The sequence below is a fragment of the Opisthorchis viverrini genome (assembly GCF_000715545.1).
Source record: "Opisthorchis viverrini unplaced genomic scaffold opera_v5_208, whole genome shotgun sequence".
Lineage (NCBI taxonomy): Eukaryota > Metazoa > Platyhelminthes > Trematoda > Opisthorchiida > Opisthorchiidae > Opisthorchis > Opisthorchis viverrini.
Window position 1 is genome coordinate 890232 of NW_008751863.1, and position 17943 is coordinate 908174.

The 17943-nt window shown below is 41.0% G+C and overlaps 2 protein-coding genes across 2 annotated transcripts in view; one reads left to right on the forward strand and one right to left on the reverse strand.

Moving 5' to 3' along the window:
* Nucleotides 1-17943, forward strand: part of T265_08217 (hypothetical protein) — a gene marked incomplete at both ends in the record, with an annotated part of 141870 nt that overhangs the window by 75338 nt on the left and 48589 nt on the right. Inside the window, one exon of the mRNA XM_009173952.1 lies at nt 9545-9738. Coding sequence (XP_009172216.1) covers nt 9545-9738 — 194 coding nt within the window. The remainder of the gene's footprint in view (nt 1-9544; nt 9739-17943) is intronic.
* The window catches only part of T265_08218 (hypothetical protein), a gene marked incomplete at both ends in the record, with an annotated part of 41579 nt that overhangs the window by 14990 nt on the left and 8646 nt on the right, over nt 1-17943 (reverse strand). Inside the window, 7 exons of the mRNA XM_009173953.1 lie at nt 4374-4483; nt 5148-5301; nt 7686-8411; nt 11758-11864; nt 13165-13226; nt 13271-13342; nt 15670-15744. Of these exons, the coding sequence (XP_009172217.1) occupies nt 4374-4483; nt 5148-5301; nt 7686-8411; nt 11758-11864; nt 13165-13226; nt 13271-13342; nt 15670-15744 (1306 nt within the window). The remainder of the gene's footprint in view (nt 1-4373; nt 4484-5147; nt 5302-7685; nt 8412-11757; nt 11865-13164; nt 13227-13270; nt 13343-15669; nt 15745-17943) is intronic.

Sequence of the window (17943 nt, forward strand, 5' to 3'; positions counted from 1 at the left end):
TTTTATGCTACTTAATTGACTAGTCACCAATAAAGACTATTTGGAATACAGCATTCTCACTAGCTTGTTGCAAAGAGACATCATATCGTATACGGAAGTCAACTGGCCCACTGTGTATGGGGGTTTCCAGAGTTGGTTAGCTTTTTAGATGTTGTAACCACACACCCCAAAGCAGACGAGTGTTAACGACATGTTCGGTGAGATGGCTCCTAATTAGCCAACTGAATAAAAGGATGGTTTATGACAATCGGGATTCAGCACTTTTCTCTTCAAACGTTGCCACATGCGGTCGATTGGGTTTTGTCCGTACTTGTTAACTACCCGGAGATATTCGTGTAGGTGTCCGGGGCTCCGGGGAATAGGGCAACCTTCCCATCTCCAGTCACTTCAGGACGAACATGGAAGAAGTAAAGTCACTGTAGAGCGTAGTGGAATAAAACGCCACAATACGACGTTTAGGTTTTTGTGGGTAACCTTTTCCAAGGAGTTTCACAATTACTTGAATATGGACCTTGTGTAGCATCATGTGGGTCCTCAATCTTTTATTGTAATTGGTGTGTTCATGAGCTAAGTTGGCAATCACATGCAACCGACTCGTGTGGGTTTGTGTTGGCCCTCTGACCGGGTGTGCTGATGGGCCCTTGTTTGTTGTGGTTTTATTTGCAGTGAGGTTCCTGTTTAACATCCGGCCAGTGTCTACCAAGGTGCATATAAGTTCAAGTGATCCAGACGAGATGCCAGTTTCTTCACCATGGTTGATGCAGTTCGGTTGTTTGAGCGCGTCAATAGTTCAACACAAGTCCGCTCCGCGCGACTTGAATCTTGAACTAAGTATACGTGTGCCATCGAAGACGATTTGATGGCTTGGCCCAGTTGCATGGAATGCACTGGCTGAGTCACGTTCAGCTTTTTAAACTCAATCGGATTTCGTGGAGGAAATCGCGCATGCAGTGATTCGCACCTGACTCTCTGTCCTATCTATTTGATTGGCCCTTCTGTGCAGGAAAGTGTTTTTAAGAAGGTTTTCGTCGTGCGGCTCCTGTGACCACAAAAATGACGTCGACGTACCTCAGGCTGGCGCGTGGTGGATAAGTTAAGCACGCAGTATGGTCAAGAAGAGATTGGTCAATATGGGGGACCCTGGGCACGCCATAGCGACAGCTTCAGTCAGTCCATACAGTATGTCTTTAAAGGTGGGATATGCGGTGGTTAGACGACTTTCAACACCATATCAGCAGGAGATAAGTTTGTTCTTTGTGCTAGAGAACTGTCGTCACGCATAATAGAAGAAAGCGATGCTAAGCAGCCGTTCACTGGTCGACTAGAATAAAGAGATGTTATGTCAAATATGACTGCTGCTTCATCATCTTTGATGGGCTTAGATTAGTGAACATTAACCAAGTCGAAGGGGTCATCCACATGATCTACCACTTACTGATACACTGATGCACGAATTCACCAAACTACTTACGTATTTCGATAAGTTGTCCAGGTAGCATGGTAAACGATGAGATGTATGTGAGTGTCTGTTTTATGTATTTTCGACCACTTCTGGGTCTGTTCAGTGTTGGCGCTATTAAATACCACCGTACTTGACCGAGTTTTGGTTTTGGATGTTCCGATTATTTGTTTATCCCCAAGTCTGATCTTGCTGAAAGTTGGACCTCCTATCTTCATTTCGATCTCCGCTTGAGGACCCACTCCAGCACTTTCTCTTCATATTCCTTTCGGCTCACGACAACAGTTACGTTGCGTTTGTCCGCTTCGGTGGTGGGGACCGGTAGATCGTTCCTCAGTAAATTTTATAATCCATTGCCTTCCGCGGCAGATCGCTTCGGATTTGTAGATGACTTCTGAGAATGCTGCAGGCAGGTAATATATCTTCTGATCTCTCTGCTGGAAGCTTTCGAAATACGAGCTCTGTATCCCGGATTCCTTCTCTGAGAGCTAGCGGTTTCCCGTTAAAGATGAAGTTGAGACATCTTTCCGAAAATTTCGTCTCATTGTAAGATAGGCCACTGCTGGATAGACTGCAGGCAAACTTGTGTGAGTCAATTATTTCAGGCAGGATCAATTGGTCATGATCTCCCTGGCAGCCTACACTTTTTGTTAGAGTCAACTTCACTTTTCTTCCTAAGTTTTTACTTTTCTAGCATTTCCTCTCTCTTTTCATAATTGCAGCCCTGACATCGGCCAACGGATCCGCTAAGCAATTATCCATAGACCTCATCGGGTAACGAAGGAGTATGAATAGATATTGAAACAAGAATATCCGCTATGTTGTATTAGCTGCCTTTGTCGATGGCAGAGAGTCGTATACTGATTTAACCAGCAGTGACAAGGGAGTGACATTTTCGGTCAGACGTCGCTGACTGAAGACATGACAGTCAAAGCAACCAGTATAGTTTTTTGGCTGTGTTATCCGATGGTTGACTGGGCCTGGGAGTTCCAGGTCGAACTCTACTCGGTTCCTATAAAACCATCTGAGCGCTATGGTGCACGTAAAATAAAAGGCCTAAATTTGAAACTCACCGTAGTGTAGTGCGGTGTTACAATAGATAACAATTAAATTGGATTATTATTATTCGACATATTTCGCGCTGCAGTTTGACCTTCAATTTGCGGTATTTTCACCACGTGGTACTGAACTAGTTTGGCACGACACGAGCCGAGTTTTGTCCGGAATTCCTAAACACTCCAAAGTGAACTTGCAGAAGATCATAGAGTTCGGATAAATGTTCATTGAAAAAAGCAATAGCTCTAGGAAGATAATACACCTGAACTAAGCAAAGATACCCTTCTGTAATCAATGAGAAGGCATCCTGACATACGCAATATAAATCAATAGTTGGCTGCCCGAATCGCAATACCAAACATATGGTCTGTTATAATCCAGTCAATACAACAACTTCTAAATATGAGTCTATTCTAGTCTGCATGGTTCTTCGAGAAATGCAGCTCGCTCGAAGATTGTCAGATCGCGGCCATCGAATGCTAGCAATTTCAAGCAGCACCGCTGTCAGAATTCTCGAAGTCATACGACCAAAACCAGAAACAACTGCTACATAATATAATATGATGGAGGATGCTATATCCTATTGTAGACACCTGATATCACGATCTCTTTCGGACCTTCATGAGCCCAATACAACAAAAAAGATATGACTGGTCCGCAAATAGTTCATCAAGAATCTGTCAACGACCTTCAGAGAATAAAATTTCCTTGTGGTACGGATTAAGTGACTTGAGGAGAGTTTTATTGTGTGCGCAGATGATTTAAAAAGTTGTTCCAAGTATTGGCTGTAGAAAGACAAGGTATCAGCAGCGGAGGCAGCAGAAATAGAAACAAATTTAGTGATGACGTTCACAAAACGGCAAAATCCTGAGGAAATATCAGGATAGACAATTTAACCTTAACAGGCCGCACAATAACCATAGTTTTGCTGCAGTCAATCAAAATCTTGTCGGTCGGCAAACCTGGTGATGAACTGGAGATAAGGCTATCGGTGCGAAGGTGACAAAACGGTGAACCAAACCGTGTGACATAAGCATTTGGTTACCAGACTAAACCCTAAGGCGCGTTTTTTGTTGAAACTGAGTGCTTTTTAGCTAGGTGGCATTGAAAAATCAAGTACGAAGTCAACATTGTAGGAATGTGCAAGGGATGACTCACCTCTGCCCAGAGTCATGAGACATTTATAGGCTTTTTGACTTAATGGATCTACACCGCATTATTTCGTCCATCCGTTGAGCTGCATCACAAGAACGCAAGTGTGCTGATGGGCCACGGTGTATTCATACATTTCTGTGCTACCCCGCACAACTCTCCTTATAGCAAGTTAAACTGTCTGCAACCAAAGATGTTGCTTAGCACTTTCTATGGTGGCCAGTTCATGTGGCTTTCGAATAAAGCCAGGAAAAAAATCTCACCCAATTCCCTAACTCAGGTTACCAACCTCATAAAATCTGAACAACGGGAAAAATAACTGGCAAACCAAGTCGATATGTAAACAAACTTTAAAGGTCTCTGTATACCATTCAAAAGGCGGTCAGTCTAAGATACTAGTAATAACACGATTGGGCGCATATTTTCCCATAAAAATCTGTTTAAACAGTTGGTATGAAGCTCCTAGATCTTTCGCTCGGATGTTCAAATAATTTGTTAAAACTAACATGAATATGATTAGGAAAATATGATTAGGAAATGATTAGGAAACATTTCATTAGCTTAAAGGTGATTAATACTGACGGAACATAAAATAATGTTTGAAAACCCAGTCTGTTGGTTGGCGTCTTGTTCCGATGTTTATTGAAACAATTCTTCACAACTAAGGGTTGTGAAGAGAACAAAGGTTAACCAAACTTTAACTCACCTCCAAACTTCACGGGGATCCAGAATATCATCCTGTTGGAGTCATAAACCCTTTGTAGAATAGGTGATATAGAGTGTTGTGTAAGTTCATCTTCAAAAGCTTCTGCTGGGCTGAATTAAAAGAAATAGACTCGTGACAAAACCTTAAATGATAGCGAGCTTGTGAACTGCGCGACCATTTCGAAAAACCGGAAGTAATGAGTAATGTTTATGGACAAAGTTTAAATGGGAACTTACCTTTAGGCCAGTCAGCTGGTACTATCCGAAAAGTGGGTAGCTCTGTTTTGGCTTTTCGATGCTTTTTCTTTTAAAGTTCGTGTGGAGTACTACATTCTTCTTAAGTATGCTTGTTTCGCTGCACTGTCCATATTTTGGCAAGACTGCCAGATAAGCATCTGATTGAAATGCAGTTGCAATAAGGGTGCACTTCTGGGTTTGGTAGATCTGCCTAATGTTGTATACCACCAGTGCGGAAGGAATTTTCGGGATGATCACGTGAAGGTTGGTTAAAATTTCCCTTAAAGTACTGCAGTCATCAACCATATCATCACTCTCAACCCGATATACCTGATACACCTACCACTGCCCGCGAATGAGTCGGCACCAATATCGTAGAACGATAGCGTTTTAGGGCGCGCGTTATCTCTTTCTGGACCAAAAACCCTGGTGTAGATACTTCACTTATTATTGTTCAACAGTATTAACTGACTGGTTTCTAGATGAAACATGTTGACTGAAGCATCTATGTCAGAACAGCCGTACGAGTTAAACCAACCTTTTCGGGATTGTCCAACCAAGTCCTGAATTCAGCACAATGGTGCGCGATCGAATGGCTGAATTAGGTAGACTTTTAGTTGCTGTGAATTGCGACACATCCTGTTCGGCCATCGTGAGATCAAACAGCACCTGTGAAACTTGGGGCGGAGTGACTGGGTGGGGGCGATAAAAGGTGAGGGGTTACTGAAGTTACTGCTTACAAAAAGACAACAGGATTTTTTCATATGCACTGTAAGACGTTTCACACAAAACACATTATTAACTTTAATCACACTCTAATTCATGTCTTCAAACATGTTAAATTTTTCGTTGAAACAAACGAATCGAGCAATCGATGTTCTGAGCCTATTTCATAAGAATAATTTTCAAGGACACTTAGATTTGGGGGAACTACATCTGTGTGGTCGGTAGTTGCTGTAATATGCCTCAAAAAATAGATGGTTCAAATGTACCATTCTCTTTTCACAAAACATTAGGAGAGTACAAAAAATGGACTGCCGTCAGGTTAAGAAATCACGGATGAGGGAAAACTAGACTTATCTTCTTTAACCCATGAGCTACCTTGATAGATCTCGTAGCCTTCAAATAGAACACTTTCTAAAATTTGAGCCCGTGATTAGCGTGTAATGTTGGTTTTCTGTTTCAGGCATGCGTTTTCTTGTGTAGAAACACTTCTACGGTCGTTCTGACGAAATATAATATAGCATACGATTAGCTCGCACAGGATACGGTGCCCCCACCTAATAGACTGAGGGATAAGTAGAAAATGTTTCGTCCAATAACTAGAACATTTTTTTGAGAATGTGCACGTTCAAAAATAGTTTGGAGGGAAATGCCAAACCGTTATTAACTCTAATCGGTAAAGAGCCTCGTTGGATAATGTCGCATTTTGATGAGGGTCCATTAGTCTCATAATTCGTGCTCCGCTATGTCTACAAGGTTTACCGACTTGGCTCAAATAAAGCAGTATACATGAGAGTAGTGGTACGTAGTAGTGGGTAAGGACTAGGTTTCTTGTGCGATCTGTTTGCCTGTTCATCTGTGATATCACATTTCCTCATACACACGCAAGATGGGCGTCAGCTCGGTGATCAGAACAGGCCGTAGCGGCATGAACCTCAAATGCCTTATTGTGTATTTGTCCAGCATGTCACCTAAAAACGGACTGAGGAATACGCGTACCTTCATGGAAGGTTGTAATTTCTTGAGAGGTTTTCTTTTTAACGTGTTGTAGATAAAGTTTGTCATTTTGACTCCGTAGCATCCCGGTTGAATATTTTCCTTCCGGGCTGTAGTGTCTACCAAATTTCACACATAAAGTTGGTGAAAATGCTAAAACCATCGTAAGCTCATCTACTTCGTCTAGATCTTCTAAAGATTACGCGATGCATGCCCCATCTCCAATGGAGATCACACCTTAGGGTATGAATTGACAGATTCGCTTCTACAAAACACACCTGATATCCTAAACTTCATGAATCAACCTGTCGCTGCTAACCGTTACGTTCGCTGCTTCCCCCCGCGTCTTGCGCTTTGGTGAATAGCCAGCCAACTAGGTTTGTAGTACAGATGATAAGACAGACTCTTCTGAAATCTTTCAAGACGAATGTCATCCATCCTTCAGATTGTCGTTGTTTTGTCAGAAATACCACCGGCAACTAGCACGATCTTCGGGCTTTTAAAATCCGAAGTTGGTTACTTCGCATCCCAGGTATTCTGGAAGCGTTATTCGGTTAGTACCTGCATTTTGAAACTGAAGTTCTCAACAAATTGAACAGGGAAAATGCCGGGATGGTGTCACCTCGATGCGCCTCACTTTTCTAATAGTATCTTACGGTTTCAATAAATTTGCTATTACAATATCAGTCTGAACATTGGTGCACTGTTATACATGCTCTTGGTCTTCCGCAGAACACCAGTTTACACCGTGGTAAATATCATTAGCCCCTCAGCTATTACTTTCGATCCTCCACAGACCAGAAGCCGTCTTAGGTTAAGACCTAAAGACAAACTGTGTCAATACTAAACCTACAGATCAATAGAAAACCTGTGCACTTGTTGCGTCCGTATGCGTATATGCATGTTTATATAATATATATATATATATTATATATATATACCCGTGGGCTTGGCTAGGGTGAGTTGATTACTTATAAATGGAGGGTAGGGAAGTTAGTGTTTGCCAAAATCTGGCAAATGTTATTTATGTAAAATCTTTTTGACGAAAAATGGCTCGTACAAAGAGAAGTTACTTTCGGCTGTACTTTGGCTCCAGGTATTGGTCGTTGTTGGCAGAGATCTATGAGGCTTTCACGTATGCACAGTTAAGGCAGACCTGACCGTCAATTTCAAGTAGCATTTTGTTCAATCGGGCAAACAAGTTTAATCGAAAAAAAATCAAATAATCGCATATTTTGCGGCCAAACGGCAAGTGAATCATTCAAATTCAAATGAATCCCAACGAACCTCAGGTAAATTGATTAGTTATTCTGTTAGTTTCATACAATATCTTGTAATTTGAGGGTGGCAAGCTTACAATCTTTCAGATTGCGGACGTTTTTCAGAAAGGTTTTGATCAATATGTTTTCATCTTTGACTTCCTCCACGGCTGATGTTTCAGACGCAAACACCGAGCTCGTCGATAAATCAATACCGGGGGTGGAACTGATCAGGATATTTTCTGATACTTCTGTAGTTGAATCGTCTTCCGTTGTCTCTATAGTTGCTTCTGTTGAAGTGTTTATCAGCGTTTCATCTTCGGCAACTGAAACGTTGGTCAGATCGTCCGTCGCCATGGACGAATGTGTTGGTGTTGCTACTGACGGTTCTTCTTCTACAACTTCTTCGACTGAATTAGTAGTCAAATTGTTCGTCGGAATTGTTGAAGCTGGACAGTTTTCACCGGATTCCAAAGTACCGTTGAGCAGGCATTCTACCTTTGAATGTTCCAACGTTGGGTAAAATTCTTCAAGGTCCCTTTTGAATAACACCCTGAACACCTGTTGTAACATCGTTTCCTTCTCTTCGGTGAACGCTTCCGTAACATTCATCGCCGCGCCGGTTTCGTTTTCGTTCAGCGATTCATTTGAAAGAGTTGGTTCTACAGTAGGGTTTCTGAGGTTCATCATCAAAGCAATTGTATCAACTTCCTGAGCCATTTCGCCCATATGGTGACTGAAATACTCTTCGTTTTGCCAGTCTTTTTCGACCAATTCCGAAGGTAGGAATACCCGTGCTTCGCCAAGCAGGCGCTCCAACTTTTCTGATCAGAAGAACGTGACAGTAGCACCAGTCGGTAAAACAGTTTAAAAAATGAACGCAAAGTTATAGCATATGTATTGCCACTAATCAAGATGTTAAACCCCTCAGATAGTGGAATGATCTCCACAGTGTCTCCACTACTGATTAAGGGTTATTTCATCCACAAATGATTATTGTCCGAAAAGTCTTTAAATCAAGGTCAGCTGTTTTAAGATTAACAGTCCCTTCAACGCCTCTGGACTGATAGGTTACAAGTCGGCGTATGACAGTACACAGTAAGTTATTACTAACGCTAAGCAATACATGGATTCCTGCACCACAATCACCAGGGTTTTAACAGTCAAGTGAATCAACTTGCTGTCAAAAGTACATTATACCGGTAATTCGTACGCATATCATGGCTCACGGGATACGTGATGACATAAACAGTTAATCAACTTCACACACTCATCATATTACTCCCAGCACTGTATAGCTGATGTTCCTCCAAAACTTTAGTCGCCTTGTACACAGTCAGGCGGATCTCAACTGTCTACTGAATAATGTTGTCAGTTCAGCTGTTTTGCCTGAAAGTTGCCCTCGTCCAATCCTTCCCATACTTGTAGGACACTTGGATCACTGTGTGTTGTGTGCGCCACTGGTTCAAACACATTTTTGTCCTGGCTGTCAACTATTGCTAGCAACATGGTTAATCTTCGCTTGTGTGGCGACTTTCCCGATGCGGACGATGTATAACTAATAAGACAATACAATGCATTATGATATTTGAATAAGCATTCTGATATCATGGTTCATAAATGCATAACAATCGTAATCGGCCGCTGACAACAATGGTGCTTGGATGTGCATTTTCAAAGCTTGAATAGCAAACACACAACGTATTCCTAGACCGCTTATCAATTTGGAGTTGCCTGAACCTTCGAAAGAATTCCAATTTGCTTGGTAGACGTCAAATCAACAACCAGATTGTGCACTGCTACAGGACAAAATAGAGCCATAAGCGTAGTAACTGTATGCGAGGCATCTTCACATAAATAATTCCATCTTTGTCTAGCAGTTAACTTACAAACTTTTTCGTGGAGATGAAAAACATTTAGCAGTCTTCGGCAGTTTAACAAGCTGCTTTCATTCCAGGTTAATGATGTGGCAAGACCATTTGATTTAAATATCACCAAACAACTTTACAGGTACTGCAAAGAAACACTAAACTACGGTGAAATACACTATGACACTAAAATGCAGACCACCGTGAAGAATGACAATGAATGTCCACCTGCAGAAACACCAACTCCGGTTGCATTTTCACAAATACTGGGTGCAGCAGAAAGGTTTGCAATAAATGATGCGTAGTTGTTCTTATGAAGAATTTCAGAACCCGCATAGTATTCACAGACATCTTTTGGAGTGGCAAAATATCCGGAAGCTTTTTTCTGCCCATTCTACAGCACGACACGAATGGAACTCGATTACCTGACTGTCACTATTTTATGTTAAGGAGAGTTTGCGTGGACTTCTTCCAATGTATTTAAAGTCTTGTTAGTTTCCCTAGAACGTCCTCAAGTGAGCCTTTGGATAAAGAATGATATGGTTTTTGTGAGATAGTATTCGCACATTCCTATGTTAGTGGACGTTATCCGAAATTTAGCTTTCAGTGCATGATTACACTGGGCGTCGGAAGAAGACAATGGGTTTTCTCGTAACCAAACTAAAGTATCCTCCGGAATAGGATAGATTAAGCTGATAAAATCATTTAGTTTTGTGCTGGTCATAAGTTTTGATTACTAGACGATCTCGCGACTTGAATTTTCACCTTCGAAATAGGTCATATATATATGTATATATACATATATATATGACCTATTTCGAAGGTGAAAATTCAAGTCGCGAGATCGTCTAGTAATCAAAACTTATGACCAGCACAAAACTAAATGATTTTATCAGCTTAATCTATCCTATTCCGGAGGATACTTTAGTTTGGTTACGAGAAAACCCATTGTCTTCTTCCGACGCCCAGTGTAATCATGCACTGAAAGCTAAATTTCGGATAACGTCCACTAACATAGGAATGTGCGAATACTATCTCACAAAAACCATATCATTCTTTATCCAAAGGCTCACTTGAGGACGTTCTAGGGAAACTAACAAGACTTCTGAAAGGCTGTTTGTGTGACCTTTGGTGAATGGATCCCAAGGTGCTCGTTTGCAGCCACGTTTGTATTTTGCACTTCTAAATACTTGTTTCACTTAAGGAAATATAACTGGGTTTGTTTTGACGACAGACCTTTTGCTAAAAACACCCAAATTCGATTATTTTAGCTGTGAGTTATTTCACTGATCAATAAAGAAATATGAAAATTCTGGCCCTTATGAACCCTGTTAAAATCCTCATCCGTGTGACTTTACTACATCGTACGTAATTGTCGTATTGTGGCTGATTGATCCGAAGACCGAGGATGATGATCTAATCCAGCTTCCGATACCAGATAGTGTACTTTTGTGGGGCTATTTTTGCCCTCTCGTTCCTTAGGAGCACTCCGTTATGATTGTCTCGTACGGTGCAGTATGCTGAAGACGCTGCGCGACGCTCCTGTAGGTCACACGATTCCGCAGGCTGGTCTTTCTAGGGTAAAAGGGTGTACCATGGCGTGTTTGCCGTCCATTTTTGTCCTCAAGTTCCATGACATGGAAGCGGCTGTCCTTCAACAATGGTCATAAAACAACCGATTTAGCAGCCTTTCTATCCTTGCTGGTACCAAGTTTAATCCCCCCTTATAGTGGAGCGGTTGGAAATAACCGACTTGAGTAACCCTATGTGTCCCCTCATTTGTTGCTTATTTTTAACCTACTATAATGAGTGAAATTTTACTCTCCGAAACTTGTGCTTATATTCACAGACTCATCTTTACTTATGTCACAGCATCTCTACAGCAGTCTGACTACTCTAGCATTATTTTACTCGTAGAACAAGAAAAAGATTACCGCTACATTGCGGTGACCAAAGCCTGTTCCCCGATGCAAGCGGATATTAGGGGATATTCTTGTCAAATTAGGGGTGATAAAACATAGCGGCTGCTTTGGAATACCATCGGATACAAAAGCCCCCCACACTATTTGTATATAACAACTCAATTTAGATGTCTTTTGTGACGGCTGACGCCCCTAGCTAGATAAAATATATGCCACTGACTTTCTACATTCTATCGTGTGCCAGTTAATAGGGCGCTTGTTTTAATCTGCTGTAATGTGCACGAAACGTTTTTTTCTCTTTTTTTCTAGCCTACCACTCACAAACTACCAACACTTCAAATATTTTTTAACAATATGGTGGTGCTGATTGAGAAACTCACCCGTTCCAATTGTGATCGACCCTTCTTCATCCTCTGTAACGGACAATGAAAGCGGATGTTCCGAGGACAGGTACACATGGGGATCAGCCGGAGTGACGACGGCCATACTGAAACGTTTGAGTATGTAAACAATATAGGATGTTGGAAATAAAAGGTCTTACACTACTCAGGCGTTCTCTTTTATTCTGACATCTACGATTAGTAATAAACAGCCTGCGAATCTCAGCGGCATGTTTTCCCAATGAATATATTTTTTATCGGAACAAATGTGAAATGAATAAATCAACTTGCTATCCGTGCAAGCCCCATGCCGTAATACACTGCGTGCCAGTCTTAGTCAGCATGGTATCTGCTTACGCAATGTAACAGTGAAAAATACAGAGGAATAGGCAGCAGGGTCCACCTAATGAGTGTTAATGAGCAGAATTATGGTGACACGTTTTCGGCCCGGGTCGGTTTCTTAGGAGGTGTGATTCGTATTGCACTTGAAAGGATTAAGGAAAGATCATTTTGATATTATATTTTGCAAAAGTAGTAAGAAGGTATGGGGGATAGCTACTCCAACTGAAGAAGACTAATACAGCAGGAGAAATCCAGTTACAGTCCCAACAAGAAGCCTTACCAATTTAACGGAATTTATTAAACAATTATGCACTTAATAAAATGAATTTCTTCACACTGTCCTTGGGCGATCTCAACAAATTTTCACCTTGTTTTTATGATGAAAGCTGTCCTTGTCAAATTCGTCAACCCATTTAAGATCGATCGTTTCATCAGGATCTAAGAAGTTCATTTTTACAGAACATGCTGATAGTGACGTGAAAGACAATGGCAATAACATCTACTGCATGGGTCAAATACTACATCTGTCTGGCTTATTCCAGGTAACTCTCTGGGCTGGTTTAATGCTTTCGCCAAGACTTTATCTCAAAATCAGTCGTAACGGTGAGCAGATAAGAAAATATGTCTTCAACATTAGCATGAAAAGCCTGGATTACCTTGAAAAAAGCAGCACAGTTTGGCAATTAGGTGCACCTATGATTCATGGACACGTTATCTTACTTCCTACGTATATGTCATATACATTTTCAGTAACAGAACTGATGTGCCTGCCATTGTCGTAGCCGAAGCTAGAAAACCTTCCTGGAATTAAAATGCTGATTAGCCTTGATACAACATTTCACGGATCACAGGGCTGGCACGCCATTAAGCTAAAAGCCAATCCGTTTGGAAGTTTTCAACTCAGACGTGTTTTCACCCGATTGACTGCACCTGATGAATCGTAGTAAACGACATCCAAACGGCATATTTTCTGGAAAGGAATTAATCAAGTTGTCATTGTCACCAGTATCGGTATCAACCAGAAACTATCTCGATTTATTTCCATGCAGCTTTGAGAAAACTTACCCAAATTCAGTTTGGGGTATGCCACCAAAAGAGTACTTCCGTGCAGCTTTGTATGTGTGGACCTGTGTCAGTCGGTGATTAGAAGAACCTCAAAAATATGACAAACCATGTCCGTAACCCGAATAAAATCGGTTATTTCTGCTTCTCCGGTTTCTTGATCAATCATTTTTCGTCTTAGCTGGAAATGCAATAAGAATTATGGCTCCATGAACCTCCCAGTCATATAAATTTACTTCTTCCTAGCATTTTTGAAGCGAAGCTTTGTATACAGTAAGGAGTGATCTTAGCGCAGTTCCACCGCGCTAGATTTACGAAGAAGAATGAAAAAACTGTGTTGGTTTTAATATCCATTTTCCGCGTGTGATTACCCCTAGTCCCAACTATTGGTAATGGGAAGTGGTTAAAAGTTTCAACTGTATATTAGTTTGTCTGTATAAGCAGGATTTTCAGAAGGCGTACTACAGTAAAATCACCTATTTTGGCGATACACAAAAACTAATACAGGTGATTTGGTAACGATATGCCCCCGAAATAGTATCTCGATTGCCGCACACATCATTGGTTGCCCTGACCATTCTAAAATGACACTTATTGCATCTCCTTTATCTTGGTTGCTAAAATTCCTTGTGACAGAAACACTGAATTAGTTAAACGTGTCCCTGCATCCGTGGCCGTCACAGTGATTATAAAGTTTATGCTACAAATATGGGATTGTCTTCATTTATTTCTAATTTTGACCAGTGAACACTAAACATCAATAGGGATGGTTACGTTGTGGCTACCTATTTGACGCCCTTGTTCGTGATCCTGAAATGATCTACAGTCCCTGTTCTCTACCAGCTAAACAGAGGTTCAAGCGATCACCAAGAAGCGCAACTTTTGGAGCAAGATGTCATCCAATGTTGAATGTTTGCACAATTCTTCCGCTCCATTAGTTTATTTTTAAAGGTGTCAGTTGACAGGCTAGCATCTGGTAAGTTACCAAGTACACGAGTAATGGCCCAGATTTCAAAAGATGGTTATCAAATAACGTCGATTTTGTGCTTTATCCATTAGATAAGCAGTCGACGTTCTTTGATTTACCGTCAGTGTTGACTTTGAAATCTGCACACTTGATAGCTCATTTGTTGCAGTGGGCATGCCTGCTTTTATGAATTGCAGCAAACAATTTCACTGCCGGGGGATCATCGTCCCCTGTATTCAATGTCCGTACAGCGCTAAAAGCATAGTCGCATAAATTTGCAAACACATGGAGTATTTATGATTCAATCTAGTGCACGTTATGAAACAGTCTACAACGATGGCATCCATATTCCGCGATCTATCTAGATCTCAAAATTCCGAATTTAAATTTTTCGTTGCAACGCTTTTGACTATCCGAAGCAGCGAAGTTCATTCGTTACGCCGGCCTTTGGAACAAAAGATGTAGACGTAAACGATTAAATACCTGGACACTTTTAATTTGTTGATGTTAAGCCAAATGCTAAAATTCGTTTGAAATCACTGAATGCCTCATATTTTGATGTGTTGGGGTGATACTCATCCAACACAAACTTTTTGCTGACCATCATCTCTACATATGTACATAAACTTTCAAAGTGGTGTCTTTCAGACAGCAAGTTGCTAGGTAGTCGCTTTGTAAAAAAGTTGTTATGGCAAATACACTACTCAAAAGGTTGCTGAAAACTGTTTGACAGCTCATAACCGGTTTTTCTTTTCTTACGGCTCATCAGGTACGCGCATACCCCTGCGTTCTACTTGATCCCAAATTTCAGAAAATTTTCAAAATACACTCAATTGAGAACAAATTTGGTTTTGTGGGACACTCAACTGGAAAACATTATAGACGAGATATCCAGTTGGGCTCCAAGTGAGTCTCTCGCGAAACCAAATTAGTTTGCAAATTAGTGTACTTCTGTATTATGAATACTTTTGTCAAATCCACTTCACTACGTTATATTGAAAACGGCTATTCTGATTCTTCTGAGCATACCGAGGGTTCTGTAAACAAAGCGATGGTTTCGACTGCAAGCATCGTATTTCAGTATTTGTTATTTCGAATGAGAAAAAACGTTTCTTCTTTCAGAAGACTGATGAAAGCAACGATCGAAAGAACCACCATGTGATTCGCGTCGAATGAATGTGCCATTTTGCTACTCATGAGTAGTTAACATTTGTGAACAGAACTGTGCTGGCAAACGATGCCACACGTAAAAGTAAGACCCACGAATACATTCGAGAACTGTTTACACTTCGTGTGAAAGATAATGTGAATAAATTAGTTGGGGTTACTTAAAGGAGCGTAGCGTTGAATTTCTCGCGTGATCTCTGAGATCTAGACTGTCGACATTAGGTTTTGATTGTGGGCAACTGGTTGGTTCAAAATGGCGATTCTCTCCCCTTTAGAACTTAAATTCCACATGTTGTTTCATCTCACAATTTTATTCAGTAAAACACGTGCAGTACTTCAAAAACATGCAAAGTACATAGCATCTATCCGCTTACCTCGGTTTTGCTATCATCACTATGGATTTCGAGATCTAGCCAGTCAAACTCTGGTGGGTCTTCGGTAAATGGAACCTGACGATAAACAAGAACAAAACTAAAAATATAATAAATTTCCTGTTGTTTGTCAGACGGCAGACTCTATCCCACCATTTTTTGAGCATAGGGCTCTCACAGAATGCGCACAGATCTCTAAACGGTGGTCAGTGAGATCTTAGTATCTGGTGTTTGTCGCTTCATTAGGTCTTAAGATCTACCAAGCCATGTTTGCCCAAGTGTAAGCTACTCTAACATAACCTAAGGTGGTTGAGTCTGTGAGCCTTCCCCGCAGTGGAATTTGTTTCGAATTAGTTCAGTCTTTTTAGCCTCCCAATTTTTTAGCCTCCAAGCAGTTTCCTGAGTAAGCACCATTACATATATGGTGTATAATGTAACGGCCATTTCACTCTTCTTGACTGTAGTTGATCACAGTACTCTTTGCCACACCCTTTCAGCTCTACTCAACGATGACTTTAACGAAATTTCATCTACCCCATGACCCACGCTATACTTGCAATCAGTGTCCTTGTCTACTTTGACACAAATTCGATATATGATTACTGTCCACTGAACACCTAATTCCGGAAGGTTTGCACAAATCTCTTTACTCCAGTCTGAAAGCCTGGAAATCAGTCAACAAATACGCTCACTCCGAATTCTTCATAATGAATCAGCAACATCTGATTCTCGCGCCATTTTTTTCAAAACCAAACATCTGGGCTGTCCACAATAACTCTGCAAACGCGTTCAGCAGATATGTCAGAATTCGCCGTCTAAATTTTGTGACATAGAAGACATTCAAGAATTACGCTCTGTTGTGATCTTAAAGGAGAGAGAGGCCATCGACAGATTCTATAGTGACGAAAAAAACGTTGAACAGTTCCAACAGAATGAATAAACTTTCGTCAGTAAATGTCAAGAATATAAAGAGGAGATGATAAGTTAAACGTTATTTCACTTTGTCGTTGCTCTAGGACATACATAAAAACGGTATGATGCAAATACAATGGTGTATTACTACAGAAGACCAGAATGTCACCCGTTATAAGAAATGATTGGAAAAACTGAAAATCGAACAACCTCAACAACATCATCATCTTCTAGGCCACGTCAAGAAAGAGCATCGAAACATCTGAGTGAGTCTCGGGTAAATTCCTGAAAATTTGAAACCGCCCAAGGACTTCTCCTCGATGATGTACTACAGCATAGGTTTAAACAAAATAATATAGAGCTGTGCACGCATTAGGGGGACCCTACAATTTGCCTCTGAATATTAATTCTTGAGTTAAACAGTCCTCTTTTAGAGAGGTCATATTTGACTAGTATAGTTAAGCCGGGCCTGTCTATATTTCATTAAACTGATGAGAGTTAAAAATCCCCCTTTAAGATGCACAAAAGCGAATGATATAAAATACTACTGCAATGCGTCCAGTACTGGTGAGGCATGTGGGTAGCCTGTGGTTTTCTCGAAGCTCCGCTTCACGTCTAATGAAAAGTGAACCTTATTATGGGGCTTGTGAAGCTGCTTTACAGTGCTTTACAGTTTGTGATTGCGTGATTGTCGTGATTGTCCTTACACTAATAGCAAAATCGAAGGTGGATTATGGGAGATGAAAAACACCTTAGTCGTATCAGACCGCACGCTGGATGGCTAAGATGATCTGCGGAACTGGACGACTTTCCGCTACGGAACAGTAGAAAAACGAGGAGACATTTACTTTGTACTTATCTAGGGTCTTCTGTAAATGAGACATATTATGAGACTTCCTTGGAGGAAACAGAGCAACAGTACTTATAAGATAAGAACTTACTCTTGAAGCTTTTTCCGTAGGTATAAAGACAGTTGGTGACTAGCTAAACCATCCAACGAAGAAACAATCATTCTGCATCAGGGGCAACATCTCACCAGTGTTGTGCGCCTGTCCCCGTGGTGAAGCAAAGTCGCCTTTTTTAGGGACTTTGTCAACTACCTATGAATCGATAACATATTTGAGCTTTTGTTCCCATCTTCATGTGAGATCTGTGTCACCACAAACCCCGGTAGTTAGCGGTGTTCTCCGTGCGATCAGTTGAAGAGTTTAATTTGGCGAATAATCTGGGGTGTCGTAACCCTCTGGATACCACGTCTGGTTAATTCCATAGGACAAAACAAAGACGTAATCGCTTGCCATTGTGAGAGAATATTGGAAATTTCCCACTCAATTCACAGGCAGTTGATATTGTCCGGGTAAGATG